Source organism: Brachycentrus maculatus, unplaced genomic scaffold, assembly GCF_059751285.1.
Source record: "Brachycentrus maculatus isolate JH-2025_06_01 unplaced genomic scaffold, ASM5975128v1 h1tg000918l, whole genome shotgun sequence".
Lineage (NCBI taxonomy): Eukaryota > Metazoa > Arthropoda > Insecta > Trichoptera > Brachycentridae > Brachycentrus > Brachycentrus maculatus.
Window position 1 is genome coordinate 244000 of NW_028281642.1, and position 16600 is coordinate 260599.

Here is a 16600-nt window from a genome sequence, read left to right on the forward strand (position 1 = left end):
AAAATCACTTTTATTTATTTTATCTTCCCTTGGGAATTGAACCCGGGACCTCCAGAATGGTAGCCGAGCGTGTTGACCATTACACTACGGAGGCGGACAAAGACTAGACTGTCATAAGTTCGTTTTAACGACCTGATGATGGGACGATTATTCCGAAACCTGTAGTCACGAATTAGTGCTTATTAATGTGGTTTGTTCACTCTCTCCTCACAAAGTGAACGATGGATGATGAGGAGAGTGTGATACGATATTTTTTTTTTATTTCCTTAAATAATACAGCGTTCAAATTTGAAATTGATGATTCATCAAAAGTCATCCATGATTTAAGACTCTTGTTTTTACATTTTTGACATCTCATTTTCACAAGTCTGTGTATTTACAGATGTATAGGATACTAAAGAAATTTTAAAGAAATTTGAAATTTTTTATTTATTTCTAAATACACTGTTCATTTCTTCCAAAAAAGAAATTGATTAATTTTAAAGTTTTTTTTTTATAAAACGGACTTTCACCTTTAACGGACACCCTCTCCCCCTAATTAGTCCATTATATCGAGGTTTTACTGTAATGTAAAATAACAATTTTGTAAAAAAATAATTTAAAAGTGTTGACAAGAAAATCGATTTGAATATTGTTTTATTCATTTCCACGTCGCAATCAATAAAAATATCAATATCACAAGTGGAAATTGGCGATTGACCCAGATGAAAATTTACAATTTCCCATACGAACGTCACGAAAATATGGCGCGCAGGGAAATTGGAGTTTGATACCGTCCCCAGCGGAGTTGGTATTATGATTGGTGCAAAAGGGGATATACTGTTTGTACGATAAACAAAAAAACTCAATTTGAAAACTCCGAAAGAGATACGGCCTTACTTGAAACAAACGACCGAGAGTAGAAATAGATCTGTGTATTGCAACATCAGAATTTAATCAAGGTTGGGGAAGAAAAATACAACAGATACTGTTATTTATTGAATTGGAACATATTTTATTTACTTATTTTTTATTTCATCTTTCATACATATTTATGAAAAAAATAACTCCTGTAATTGGAGATAATCCAGGACACACTCAAAATGTTGTAAATAAATTATCTGGTCAAATTATAAGCTTAATAATAAAAATGAAAATGGTATTTTCTGGCGTTTCTCATGTGTGTGATTATAATCCAGGATTTGGACCTCACATACTAATATAAGAGTTTCTGCTTAGTAAAAAGCTTCTTTACATCTCACCAATAGATGTCTCTAGTGAAGTTCTAGTGATTCAAGAACAAGGTTTCTAAATTAATTCATATATACAGAACTTCCAAGAATTTGAGTAGTGTGGTTGTCAATAATGGGTAGAATTGGTGAATGTTACACGTGTGTAAAGTGATCACTTAAACCAGCCTATGACGGTCGTCAGCCCCGTAAATGCTCAGACTACCATATTCTTCTTCATCTTTGATGAGATGTCAAAAAAGAAAAGAGAACAATTGTTTTATTGAAGAGAACCTGGAAACGTGCTAAAAATAACTAAATACAAACCTGACTTGATCAATTTTCAAAGGAGATGCTAGGACATTATTCGCAATAAGTAGTATTCTTATAGATACCTTACTCTCAAAAAATCAATGGATAAAACACTTACTAAGCATGAAATCAACATTTATTGAGTATATCCGTAATTTAATCTAAAATTAAAATGAACGGGGTACTAGAATAGCAAACAGATTTGGGTCTCAAGATTTTTCAAATTATTGTAATGTGCATATTTGGCTCTTTGGCTAGTACCTAAGTTTTCTGACCACTGGCCCAGATTAAGCCTTCATGATGACAATTTAGAAGTGTTTGAAGCATGGTAGTATTCAGAAAGATAAAAAAAACATTTAAAGCTAAAACAAAGTATTTTATTTACGAGTAATATATCGTATTATATTGGAAGTAATATATCGTACTACATTCAAATGAAACAATTCCTATTTTAGTGCAGCGTATTATTTTAATTAAAGTTTTTTTTGTGAGTGATCAGCATTAACCCTTCTAGTCCCGGTATGTATGCAAATTGCGCCCAGTTCCTGGATTTCAGTCTATGGAGCAAATTGCTAATCGAACGGATTCGTTTTGCGAAAGCTTTGACAATTATTATTCGCTTATGTTTCGTTCAGGGGATGGCGTAACAGGGTTAACGAGATCGAAAAAAATGTCAATTCATAATCGATCTGACAAAACATCTATGTTAATTTATAAAATATCAGTAGAACCATATCTTAAAGTGGTATTTCTAAATTAATTACGCAAACACGTTTTTTCACAAAAAAGCAATTTTCAAAAATCAAAAACCATATGAAAAATATGAAATAACTTAAAATTTATTTTTGGATACAAAAGTGTACACTGTTTTCTTTGTGTGTAGCATTCACGCGGTTTTCAAGTTTATACTCGCTTTAAAACAAGCTAGTATAAATATGAGTCGTTGAGGGGACTTAAGTTGAGTTTACACTCGCAAATTATACATTCATACTAGACATGTAGTTATTTTTTTTTGTATGGATTTGATACAATCTGTCACGAGATACGTTAATGGATATTGAAATATTGTAGGAAAAAAAAAACAAATAAAAATAAATAAAAAAGTTGGGATTTTAATTTGATATATTTTTACAGTTTTGATATTTAAAAAGAATATTTATTATAATATCAGAATAGGTTGGGGGTGTGTACATAATATAAATGAACTATAAAGCAGTGGGGTGAACTATCTCATTCCGGAACTGTCTGACCGGAAACCGGAATATGGTCAGGCGTAATAACTGTTATTAATGTAGTTTAAATGGACACCATATTATAGCGAAATACTCCGAAATCACGAAGCATAATTTGAATGAAAATTTAAATCAGTAGTGGGTAGATAAATAATTTAGATAGATACAGGTATTCCCATCAGAGAATCATCCTTTGTTATGAAAAGTAACTAATTAACTTACTAAAATCACGCCTCTCCTGCGCAGGGATAGGCAGAGAGATTGAAAATATTAAGAAAGGATTTTTGAGGTGTTTTGGACACATGGAGTAAATAGGTGACGGAAGAATGGCTAAGAAAGTATATTTAGCAAACTTGAATAGAAGTGGGCTATGGATTCTTGATAATGAATCAAACCAATAGAACGCCACACCAATTTGTACTTACAAACAATCTTCGCCCCTTCCACATTCACGCATCTCCTCATACATATCCACTGATTATTCCGACTCCTGACCTGACCAGTTTGACATGTATTTGAAAAACTTGATAACCCCGAGTTTTCCTCGGTCTTCGGCTTCTATTACCAAAAGCATTCGCTTACAAATTTGTTTTACTATTCTTTTTTCACTCGTGAGATTCACATGCCCAAACCAACTCAACACACCTTTCTTAATTGTAATTATTTATAAAATTGTCAATATTTTTATCTTATATGTATAAATATATACATATACATATTTGTGTATTAAGATATAAATTTTCCATGTTGTTCTGGACCATATTTTTTTTTTCTTCTTTTTTATCTATGTTGAGATGTCAATATAAATAACTTCTAAGTGGACATACCTAGGACATATGTTGGAAAGGATTTAGACACACTCAAAATATTGTAAAATTTAATTTTGTTAAAAACGAGGCCCGCAAAACGAGGCGTAGGTGTATTTGATTTTGTAAATTTTGCAATATGTGCAATATTTGCTACATATGTATGTACGTGGAATATTTGCGCACGTATATGTGGAATATTTCATTTCAATTCTAACGTTGGCAAATTCAATATTGAAGTAACCGTTATACCCCCAACATCTGTCAATGTGTGAGTTATTGATGAATGTCCTGCATCCGCACTAATCCTGATTGGTCAGACAATGTTGTACGGACATCTGTTCAGGATGTCCCATTGTGCGCGTCACATTGTGGCGATTGTGTACTGCTGACTTGCCTACCGCTAACAAGCCTACCTAGACCCCGACCGGTGCGTTGAGGGTTAGGTGAAATCATTTTTCTATTTTTATTTTAAAATCATAACAAAATAACAAACATTGGTTTTAAGCCTCCACTCGTTTACGAGTGATTTTAGCTCTAACAAACAAAATATGTAAATTGTTATAACAATAAATAAGGGATATAGGAGGAGATCGAGTTAGAAGCAACAAAAATAACAATAATAATAACTCTAGCCAACAATTTACAACTTTTGTTTTGTAACTTGCATGAAAATACCTAATCTTTATGTGCTTTGCATAGCTGAATTCAAAAACGAAACCAAAAAAAATGTAGCACGTCAGATTTTTTAGTTATGGATATTTTTAATTCTGATATAGACTTAAGTTTTTCTTATTATTTATGTAGAAATATATACAAACATATAATGCTATCGTATTCAACATTAATGAGTTAATGTTATATACTTCCACTGTTACTCCATAATTATCGATACTTTTTTTAATCGCTTAGACCTTAGACTAAAACATGTCTAGCTACCAACCACTATTACGGTTTCAACGTATGGGGTCCATACAAAAAATAATATGACTGTAAAATCTAAACTTGACGTGATACAAGCTTGTCACCATATAGACTTTGAATAAGAACGATTAACTTAGTTCAATCAGTCATCAAAATTTCAGTTACAAAATCATTGTTGGCCAGTGTAGGTAATAAATTGATATTAAGGAAATTAACTGACAATTAAGTATTCAATTATTCACTTTCTTTATACGTATTACGGAAATCAAACTATTCCGCAAAAAAAATATGCGCAATTTTACACACATTTGAAAAATTCATTTATTTAGATTTTTTTTAATTGTATATTATTATGTATTACGTAATAAACAATTTCACGTGTTTTTCTTTTTTTAATTTAAGAGAAATATTTGTGTTTTTATTATTAACACAAATATTTCAATTTCATACTATTATATATATATATATATATATATATATATATATATATATATATATATATATATATATATATATATATATATATATATATATATATATATATATATATATATATATATATATATATATATACATATATATATATATATATATATATATATATATATATATATATATATATATATATATATATATATATACATATATGTATATATATATATATATATATATATATATATATATATATATATATATATATATATACATACTACATAAGAACGGTTTACGTAACTCCTTTTTGATCTTCATCTATCTCTCTATTTTTCTCAATTATCGTAGAGTAAGATTACGTATGGAGTACTTTATATTCCGACCTTTGAGGTAATAACATTTTTTCAGTATTGTAATGTGCATCACATCAAACGTGTATAATGCATATTAGATTGTAAAATTGTAGAAAATATAGTACATAAAGTGTTTTTATCAAATACACTGTGAAGCATGCGCGTGGAGTCTAAACGTTAATTTCACAATCCCCGGTGATTGAACATCAACAACAAGATATGTAATGACTGGCGACTTACGTTTGCAGGCTTTGCGGTGGGAGATGAGCTTTGTGGGATCCCGGAAGTAGCCCTCGCGACAGTAGTGGCAGTGGCGTCCGGCGGTGAAGTGGCGACAGCGCAGGCAGACGCCCCCAGACTGGCGACCAGACAGCTTGTAGAGTTCCATGTTGAAGCGACACTTGCGCGCGTGGCCGTTGCAGTTACATTCTACAAAAAAAACGTTAAAAATAAATAAATGTGTGTTTGATTCGTCTTCCAACCCTTATCAGCACATTTGATACTTCAATCGATGATCGATTGATCGGCAAATATCGAAGGTGCCTTCATTTCAGAACCCTTTACACATACGGGTGGGTAGTCGTGTGAATCGTCGAAAACATAGTCGAATGATGCGATCTATTTCAGATCTACTCATCTCCGTTATCCGTTTATGAAAACCTGTTTTATACTAAATCTGTACGGAATTAAAGGGAATATTAAGGTTTAAACATTAGATATTTGAATAAAACGAAAAACGTGACTTCGCATACGTCATCGGATTTCCGTCATCGAACGTTTTATGACGTCATATGGTTCATGGTCTATGGTTTATAGAGCTGTAATAGTAGTAGTGTGGATTGTTTGTTTACCACTACACTAACATTTGTGTTATACAAATATGAGGGGAGGGGCGGTGGGAAGGTGGACCATAGACATCAACAAATAAAGCCGCCAATAATTTAGCAATGTTACCAATATTAAAATAAGTAAACCGTTTCTGTGACGTCGTTAATTAACAACTTACAAAAACAACGTATTTACGAAGGCGAATTTTCCACAAGAAAACGATGATTGAAAATATTGATTATATCGGCTGTTATAAACATAAAACTAGTCTTATACAATCCTTTATAGGTTGAGTATGTTAAATTAGATATTTCTCCGGTCTGATAATGACCCGTGAATAACCCAATGTCCGATATAATAAATAATATAAATATTGTTAAAGCATTATTTACATTATTGATTTGCGGCAATACTCATATTGAAACCATCAAATATGTATTTAGATTTGAACAAATTATTCTTTGATGTGATTTAATGTGGCGCTACAGTGCTAAGCAGCAGGTAAAAAGTAACCAAAGAGAAAGTTCACTAAATTATTTGGCTATTAATCTTTCAGGAAGGTTTACGGGTTGTTTGATGTAATATTTCAATAAATTAAACGGGTCTCCTTAACCCCGTGGCTGCTACTGTCACTGGGCAGAAAGGTCCCGATACAAATCTGAAGCTGTCAAAGTGTCCCCATTGGAACTGCGATAAAGAGCCAGTCGGCGGAGAAACGACAGAATTATTAATGCATATTTTTACATTTGACACTTTTATCGAATTATTAATCGCGTTTTTATTCTAATTCTCTTTTTTATTATCATTCTACTCGCAAGTAGGGCTCTGGCTTAAGTTGTCATAGTGTCATATCATTTCATAATAAAATGAAATATTTTCTATTCTTTTTTATTTCTCAGGGATATTATAACTAATTTTATAAAAAATGAAATTTAAATATACAAATATTTTTCAGTAACTTACTAATTTTAACGATAGATGTCGTAGAGACGATTTTATTCGAAATAGCGGATGATGATTTCAATCCAAACATACAAATATATGTATCTCTTTCAAAATTTGATAATTCGCTCACTCCTTTCAACAACGTCATATATTAAAAATCGTAAATTTTCAGTTGTGCATATTTTCGGAATATCCCAGCAAAAGCGGTATATTTTTAACCTAATATTTACCCGCTACAGGGCAGAAAGTGTTGTTTTTGCATTATGAAGAAACGGTATTGTTTAGTTATCTTTTTAAATATACTTAATATTTTTCAAATGGAGAAAAAACATTCAGGTTTTACCTAAAAATATCTGTTGCAAAGTAAAAAGTTCAATGAGTATCTCGATATTTATTTTAATTACATTTTATGAAATTTATAAACTTTAAAAACGACTCCTGAAAAATCAAAAAATTAAGGAGTGAGTGAATTGTGTTTTATTTTTATTTTTATATTTATCTTTAACAAATTGGAAAATTTTCCTTGTATATTATGTATAAGGATTTATAGCATATTTACTTTTAATGCCTTAACAATGATGGTGGATGTCTATAGTTAATAATAAATCAATAAGGTTGAGCCCTAGAAACAGTACAATAAATAGAAAAAAAATCAATGAACACAATGGATTCAATATCTTAATTTAATCAAGATTTATCACATGGTAATTTTTTTCATCTTATTTGTCTTGTCATATCGCTCACTCCTTTCAAGAACGTCATAAATCAAAAAACTTGATTTTTCAGGAGAACGTTTTTAAAGTTTAAAAATATAACACAATGTATTAAAAATAAATATCAAGCCACTTATTGAACTTTTTACTGTGCAACAGATCTTTTTAGGTAAAACCTGAAGGTTTTTTCTACATTTGAAAAATATTTAATTTATTTATAAAAATAATTAAACAACACATTTTCTTCAAAATGCAAAAACAACATTTTCTGCCCTGTAGCGGGTAAATATTCAGGTAAAAATATGCTTCTTTTGCTGGGATATAGTACATTTTCTGGGCATTCCGAAAACATGTACAACTGAAAATTGTCGATTTTTGATTTATGACGTTCTTGAAAGGAGTGAGCGATATGTTCATAATAAGACACCACTTAATATGATAGATCTTTATGTCCTATTTCCTTATAAAATTTTGTCAACTGCATACCTTCAATTGCATATTCTGCTTTCAATTTATTTTTTTTAATTGAAAATACTCATACTAAATGAAAGATATCTTGCGATGACGTCTCATCACATGTATAGAGTTTCGTCTAATTTTAAAACGGAAAAGGTATTCTTGAAATGCTCCATGACCCGTAAAATATGAGTCAATGCAATTTTCAATTATTTTTATAATTAAAATGTAACTCGGCTTTAAAATCACTAATAATATTTTATTATAACTTAATTATTATGTCTACCGGTTTCGTAGCTAACCGCTTTTTTTATCAAGACTGATTAATCAGTCTTGATAAAGAAGCGATTAGCTTCGAAACCGGTAGATAGACATTATAATTAAGTTATAATAAAATATTTATAGTGATTTAAAACAAAGTTACATTTTAATTATAAAACGGAAAATCACAAAGTTAGTGCTTTAAATATAAATTATATTAATTTTTTTGTTGAAAATTTAAAGAATTTTGTATAATTCTAAAGAAATTTTTCGTTATGTTTCAAATAAATGTGGTTGTCAATCATTGAAAGAATGTTGAATGTTACAGTCACTTTAGCGATCACAAAAACAAGCCTATGTAGGTAGTGAAGGGGTTAAACACAGGAGATTTGTAAATGCCTTGTATCGCTCACCCCGCCACTGGCAGCAGTCACGGACCTAACCCTGCGCTAACCTCCGGTCACCCTGTAGGCCGCTCGTGTTCACGAAACTGCCACCGAGACGTTCTGTTACACCCACTACTTCATATCCACCCGTTACACAATACCTACGTACATAATGTATCATTATTGATTACCCCAATGTTGACTTTGTCCACTTGTGTATTTCGTTCCGTAAAAATAACGGTCAATTTTTAACTTTGGTCTGTATTGGATGTAAAATCAAACACTGATTTTTGAGTCTACGTCGAATTTTCTTGTTTAAAAAAAAACACTTAAAAATCAATTTCGTGAAAAAAATTTCGCCAAGTTATGGCATTTTCAAACGAATGCCGTAACTATGCGAAACTTATATATAATATATAAAACCCATATCCGCACCCCTATGGTGCATAGGGCACTGCTTCATATAAACGCAGTGTTATCTTGATCGTTTACATATGAAAGAAAGGTGATTAGCCCTCCGCTTCAGGTACCAGTCCAGGGTATTATTAAATAAATATTACAGTGAAAATATCACTTTATTTATTTATTTATTTGACCCCCCCTGGGAATCGAACTCGGGACCTCCAGAACGGTAGCCGAGCGTGCTGACCATTACACTACGGAGGCGGACAAAATGCGAAACTTAGTAGACTCAAAAAATATGTGTTTAATTTAACATTTAATACATAAATTAAAATGGAGTCTACAAATCAAAAACGAAATATATAAATATTTTTAAACTGATTTCTACATTAAGCCTTCAAATGAGGTCTTAAAAAAGCCAAATTAAAAATGCTGCAAAATTTGTAAAAAGGTACTTCTTACAAATTTTACTTTGGGTACAAATGGTAGGTACTCCACAAATTTGTTAATAGTAAATTGCTTTAAGGCCCAATATACGATAATCCGCAACATAATTTTCTTTAAACCCATGTAAAATTTAATGTTTTTGCTTAAAACACATTTTTTTTATTGAAAAAAAAAGTTTTTTTTAGAAATAAATGTACATTTTGAAAAAAAAGAGTTATTGAAATGTAAGGAGTAAAAAAATGACTAGAAAAAAATTTATTTGCCAAATTACAATATACATTCAAAACAAACAAATGTGAATAAATAACACTTCTAGCCACTCGCACAGCTGATCGCTTATTGACTTTGTATATTTGAAAGTACAACCTTAACAGTAAATTATTTTGACCCTTGCTCAAGCAAATGCTAACACTTTCAGCCTCTCGCGCAGCCGATCGCTTATTGACTTTGTATATTTGAAAGTACAAACTTAACAGTAAATTATTTTAACTCTTGCTAAAATCAATCCAAATGCTACAATAGCGGTTGTAGGAAGAAAATTCTAGTTTTATTTAAAAACAATTTAAAAGTAAAATCAAAACAAAAAAAAAATCTTACATCCACAATATTTTCCACGTCGAGGGTAAAAATTAAAAAAAAAAAAATTTATATATTTTTATATTAAAATTTACCAAATAAACGTGACGCGTCCTTGAAATTTCTAAACTCTTAATTTTCGTCCAGTTAACGAATCGTCACCTAAGAAGTACCCTTAAAAAAAACAAACTCATCTGTGAATCGAAGAAAAGAATTTAGATGCTAAGCGATTTTCCCTACAAACAATTCCGAAACAATTTTTCACTGATAAATAAAACACAACAAGGATAGGAAAAACGCACTTGAAAAACTTGAAAATTGTTTGTTTTTTCCAGCGTTATGTGTATTGAAAAATAAAATTGATGAAAAGTTTATGGAAGTGCAGTGGTGTTTTTATTGAGCCATAAATTTTTACTGCTCAATATTTCATCCTTACTCGACTGCGGGAAGTATCGATTGCAAGTAAAGTGCCATTTTAGGTAAAATGTGTTAAAGTCGTTTTAAAATGCTTCATCGGAAAAAGCGTTTAAAACAACTACGGATGGTATATAATGAATTTACTAACTGACTAATCCTCACGCCGCTTCCCCGTAGGGGTAGGCACAGAAAATCGAACGCCACACGACTCTGTCCTTTTCAAACATTCTTCGCCTCTTCTACATTCATGCATCTCCTCATACACACCCAACGATTATTACGACTCCTGACCCGGCCGCTTTCAAGTATTTGAAATACCTGATTGTGCCAAGTTTTCCTCGGTCTTCTTCTGTTCCTTTTTTTCGACTTTGACTTTACTTCTTTCAATAATAAAAAAATAGCAAATATTCGCTAATTTGAACATTCTGAAAATACTGATTTGAACCGGTTGGAAATAACAAAATCATGAGAAAGAAAAGTTTATACGGAATCTCAGCATAAAAACCTAATTATTTTTTTAAAGTTTTGTCATCTCAACATAGATGAGGAAGAATATGTGAGTCTAGGTATTTACGCATGTGATTAACATTTTGTGTTGTTGTCAGTACGTGAATAGTTTTATGGTAGTGACGTACAGTATTGTTTGCATGCTATTGTAGTGAATGTCCTGACGAAGAGACGATGTCTTATCTATTTTTATTAAAATACATAATAAAAACTGACTGAAAATATATTGTAACGATAATTTACGATTCAAGCATAAAATACGCAATTCTTAAATCCAGATCATGAAAAGTTACAAAAAATGAGAAATTAAGATGGAAATACATAATAGTAAGGGAATCATTAGGTTTGCAGCCTTTTTAATCTCTGTTTTTGATTCTGTTACACATCGATCTCTACACATTCGTCAGAGAAAACGCATTTAGATGATGTTCACTCTGCTTTTATTCTTATTTTGTATGCAAAAAAGAGCTATCATATTTTACATTCTTCTCAACTGCTCCACTCTTTCAACCCCTCAAAATACCCTTAACGACGACCTTTTATTATTTCCTAGAATATAAAGACATCCATTTATTACAATTTCCCATTAAACGTACTGGCTATCCTTAAAAAAAGTCATTTGCGAACCTTTTTCATGGGAGAGCGTTGAACGTTTTAATTGTCTGTGAATTTTTATTCAAATGCAGGAATTTTTTCAAATTACACAAAAGAAAATGACATTTTAAAATGTAAAAAGATGCGAACACAGAAAAGCGAAATATTTAAGAATATAATAAAATTTTTGAATTAGAATACAGGTGTATAAAAAATATATACATAAATTGAACATGTTCCTTTCCGCTCCTTACAAAACTGTTTTACTGTTTAATTTAATGTTTATGAAAACAATCTGTTAAATTTCCATACGAAAAATAAAAATAAAATAAAGAGTGTAGATACTCGAAAACAATACAATTCAGTAAGTGACGAAGTAAACAATACTTTTAAGAGTATGTATTGGAATCGGATTTTTTTTTGTCACGTATTAAAAAAAAAAATTAAATAACTCCTTACCTTCTAACAACTCTTTTTTACAAAATCATACATATATTTATTTTGAAGAAAATATTATTTTGTTTAATACAAAAATATTCAGACCTCTACATTTCCTCCTTAATAAACGTGTAAAAAAATCATTTTCAATTTATTTTTCCTATTTTTAGACTAGATATGTTACTAGAAATATTTTTTGTATAATAAAATTTTTGATCGCTAAAATTGGATTTGTCTGATATCTGATTTAGATCGTTTTAGGTCCGTTTTAGGCTAGAGCCCTATGAATATCGAGAATTCTTAATTTCCACCTCAATAAACATTTGAAAACATAATTCTCACTTTATTTTTCTCTTTTTTATACTATTATGGATATTTTACTCGCAATATTTTAAGTGTGACAAAATTTATGATGGCATATATTGGATTTGACTTATAAATTAGGTGATTTTAGGACCGTTTTAGATTAAAGCCCTGTAAATATCCAGACTTCTATATCGCTCACTCCTTTCAACAACGTCATATTAAAAAAAATCGTCAATTTTCAGTTTAGCATGTTTTAGGAATGCCCAGAAAATGTACTATATCCCAGCAAAACCGGCATATTTTAACTTAATATTTACCCGCTGCAGGGCAGAAAGTATTGTTTTTGCATTGTGAAGAAAAGGTATTGTTTAATTATTTTTTTTAAAAACACTAAATATTTTTCAAATGGAGAAAAAACATTCAGGTTTAACTTAAAAAGATCTGTTGCACAGTAAAAAGTGGCTATTCAATTAGTGGCTAGATATATATTTTTAATACCCTTTATTATATTTTTAAACATTCTATTTACGATGATTTGGCGTTTAATTTGTAGAACTCCATTTTAATTTATATATTAATTTTAAATCAAACACAGATTTTTTGAGTCTACTAAGTTGTATTTTATTAACAAAAACACGTAAAAAATTAATATTGTTGCAATTGTTTCGCCCTGTTAGGGCATTATCAAACGAATATCATTCGTTTGATAATGCCCTAACAAAGGAAAAATATTGTCACTATATTATTTTTTTGTGTTTTTTTTTAAAAATATAATACCACTGAGTAGACTCAAGAAATCTATGTTTGATTTAAAATTAATACATAAGTTAAAAACGATTTTAAAAAAAATGAAAAATCAAGTTTTATGATATTTGACGTTGTTGAAAGGAGTGAGCGATATATCCACTTCAATGAACATTTAAAAATATCATTTTCAACTCATAACACTTTTTAAAATAAATAATACTCATTCTTTGGCATTTCCCTGTCATGCACTAATGCTAGTACCGTGGAATTCCGCTTCCATTTTGTTTTTAGCAGGATTATAAAATGGGTAAACATATCGATTACGAAACAAAAGCAGACACCACTAAACCCAGTTATTTATTCGGTTCCATTAGCAACATCCGTTTCACCAACGAGTTACTATTTTTCTGTCGAAAAGAATGTTATCGGGTCGTTTGTCAGCCGGTCCAGGGTTCGAAACCCCGCTGCGACCAGTAATTAAACCACACCTCGAACATATTAAAGCCATAATGTTTCTCATTTCTCCACTTACCCGACCAGTTCAATGTCAATACTCGGTGAGTGTATCATTTTAAAAAACAAAGAAAATATCATTTGGACTAAAAAAACGCGCGCAAACAGGTGCAGAGTAAGTAGTATAATAAAATGAAAAAACTGAATTTCTTTATATATCGCTCACTCCTTTCAAAAACGTCATATATAAAAAAATCGTAAATTTTCAGTTGAGCATGTTTTCGGAATGCCCAGAAAACGTAATATATCCCAAATAGTACGTACTATATGTAAAAGCGGCATATTTTTAACTCAATATTTACCCGCTACAGGGCAGAACGTGTTGTTTTTGCATTTTGAAGAAAACGTATGGTTTAATTATTTTTTCAAATATACTAAATATTTTCCAAATGGAGAAAAAACATTCAGGTTTTACCTAAAATGATCTGTTGCACAGTAAAAAGTTAAATAAGTGGCTTGATATTTGTTTTCAATACATTTCATTATATTTTTAAACTTTAAAAACGAACTCCTGAAAAATCAAGTTTTTTTATTTATGACGTTGTTGAAAGGAGTGAACGATATGTAGTTATAAAATCAAACAAACTAACTAACCATCGAGCCGCTTCCCCGCAGGGGTAGTCAGAGGAATAGAACGCCATACAACTTTGTCTTTGCAAATATTTTCCATTTTTCACATTCATGCATCTCTTCATACATACCCGCCGATTATTCCTGTCTCCAAACTTTTCAAAATACTTGATTACGCCAAGTTTTTTCTAATCTTCCTCACCTTCTATTTTCAACTACTTCTTTTTTGCGGTTCTTTCCGCAGTCATTCGTTCCGCATGTCCAAACCATCTCAACGCACGTTTCTTAATTTTACCGATATTGCATATTTCAGCCTTGCATTCTTTTCGTGTACCACTATTTGAACATCTATCATGTACGATGTATCGTTTTATCACACATTTTTCTGAAAGATTAACATTAATAAAACTTCAAAAAACAGTTATTTTTAGTTTTCACAAATAATTTTGAGAGGAAATCCTTTTTTTGGTGAATATTATATATATATAAATACACCCGAAATGGAAAGCTTATTTGCAAATTTCCCGAAAGCTTTACGAAAGAAAGATGAAGTGTTTTTGGGAATCTCTTTAGGAATTTATTTTGAATAAAGCTTTTTTAATATTACTTTTGAAACGAAATTGTATAAATGATAATTACGGCCTGCAGCAAGAGAAAATTAGCTGTTCAAAGAAATTCTCGAGCCAAGATACGTTTATTAAAAATAAATATGATAGAAAAAACACCCTTCGTATTTTTTTTATTATTAAATTCTCCATCGGAATATTTTTGAAATAAATGTATTTAAAAAAAGAGCAAAAATTAGAAATTGAGATTCATTTCTTTGATTCTCTTTTTTAAATAAGGTTCTCTTCTTTCATTTATTTAAAGTTAGTTTAAAATCGTGCATTGTACCCTACAGAACAGATACTTTTTGACATCTCAGCATAAATGTAGAAGAATATGGTAGTGTGGGTATTTACAGGGCTTATGACTTGTCATAAGTTGTTTAAGTGATCACTTTACACACGTGCATTATTCATCATTCTACCCATTACTGACAACTACACTACTCAATTTTTTTCGCTAAATAAATTTGGCCATATTTATTTATTATTATTATTATTATTTATTTTAAGATTTGTACTGACATTTCTTGGTGGAACTGAATTTTATTGAATAAAATAACTTAGTTAATTTTTTCCACATGAATTTTATTTGACCAGCAACTGGGTTTTGTCGTGACCGAACAGTCTGATGATGTCTGTTACGATGAAACCCGGTTGCTGATGAAATAAAATTTATGTGGAAAAAAATTACATAGTTTTTAATTTATGAAATTTGGTGAGAATAACATTATAATATACGACACATGAACTTCAAAAAGTTGTACTCGTATAACATGTTAAGTTTTACTTGTTAAACTTGCTGAAAGATTACTTGAAATAAACAGAACATCCGATGACTATCTCTGATATCACAAATATCTCAAATCCACTTTATTCTTCAACGTACCATACATTAAAACAAAAGTAGATAAATTCAAGATAGAGTTTAAAAATCACTAACCCAAATGATTATCTTAAAGAAATTCATGGAATAATAGCCCATTATAGAATTCAATAATTAAAATATTTATTTAAGACCTAAAATTCGGATTGTGATGTTGACCATACCTGGAATATGTACGCAAAAGTTCTTAATTGTAATGGCAGAAGTCAAATAGACAATATTCCAAGCAACATGTGGCGTTTGTATTAATACACAAACACATTTTCGGGCCTATGCCAGTAAATCTAACGATTTCTGAGCTTTCCAACATGTTCAAATATTAAACACTGTAATAGACGTATTTACAACTACCTATAAAATTTGGAAAATGCAACGCCTCTGTTAAAAACAAATTTGAAAAAAAGATGTTCACCCCATGTATCCCTACGCTCATCCAGTCAGTGTCGGGTTGTTGTCCCGTGATTAGTGTCGTGGACTCTTTAAGTCAGTGTTTCTCGGTTCGAACCCACTCTACCACAATTTGGTACCTATTTCTAATAATGAGCCGCTTAGGCTCATAGAAACAGTATAAAATTGAAACATTTGTGTAAATAATAAAAAAACACCAATATTTCTCTTTTATTAAATAAACTTTAGTAATTTGTAGAATATTATGAGCGCTTAATACCAATGTTTCGAAAAGTTATACAAACGCAGTCGTTATTCGTTACGTAAAAGTCTAAAAAGTAGAAAATAG

The 16600-nt window shown here is 30.5% G+C and overlaps 1 protein-coding gene across 2 annotated transcripts in view; it reads right to left on the minus strand.

Moving 5' to 3' along the window:
- Positions 1–5692, minus strand: part of LOC148299846 (netrin-B-like) — a 101619-nt gene extending 95927 nt beyond the window's left edge. For both annotated transcript variants that reach the window (XM_088275611.1, XM_088275612.1), the window contains exon 1: positions 5508–5692. In XM_088275611.1, coding sequence (XP_088131737.1) covers positions 5508–5655 — 148 coding nt within the window. In that variant the 5' untranslated portion in view covers positions 5656–5692. The remainder of the gene's footprint in view (positions 1–5507) is intronic.
- Positions 5693–16600: the final 10908 nt, after the last annotated feature.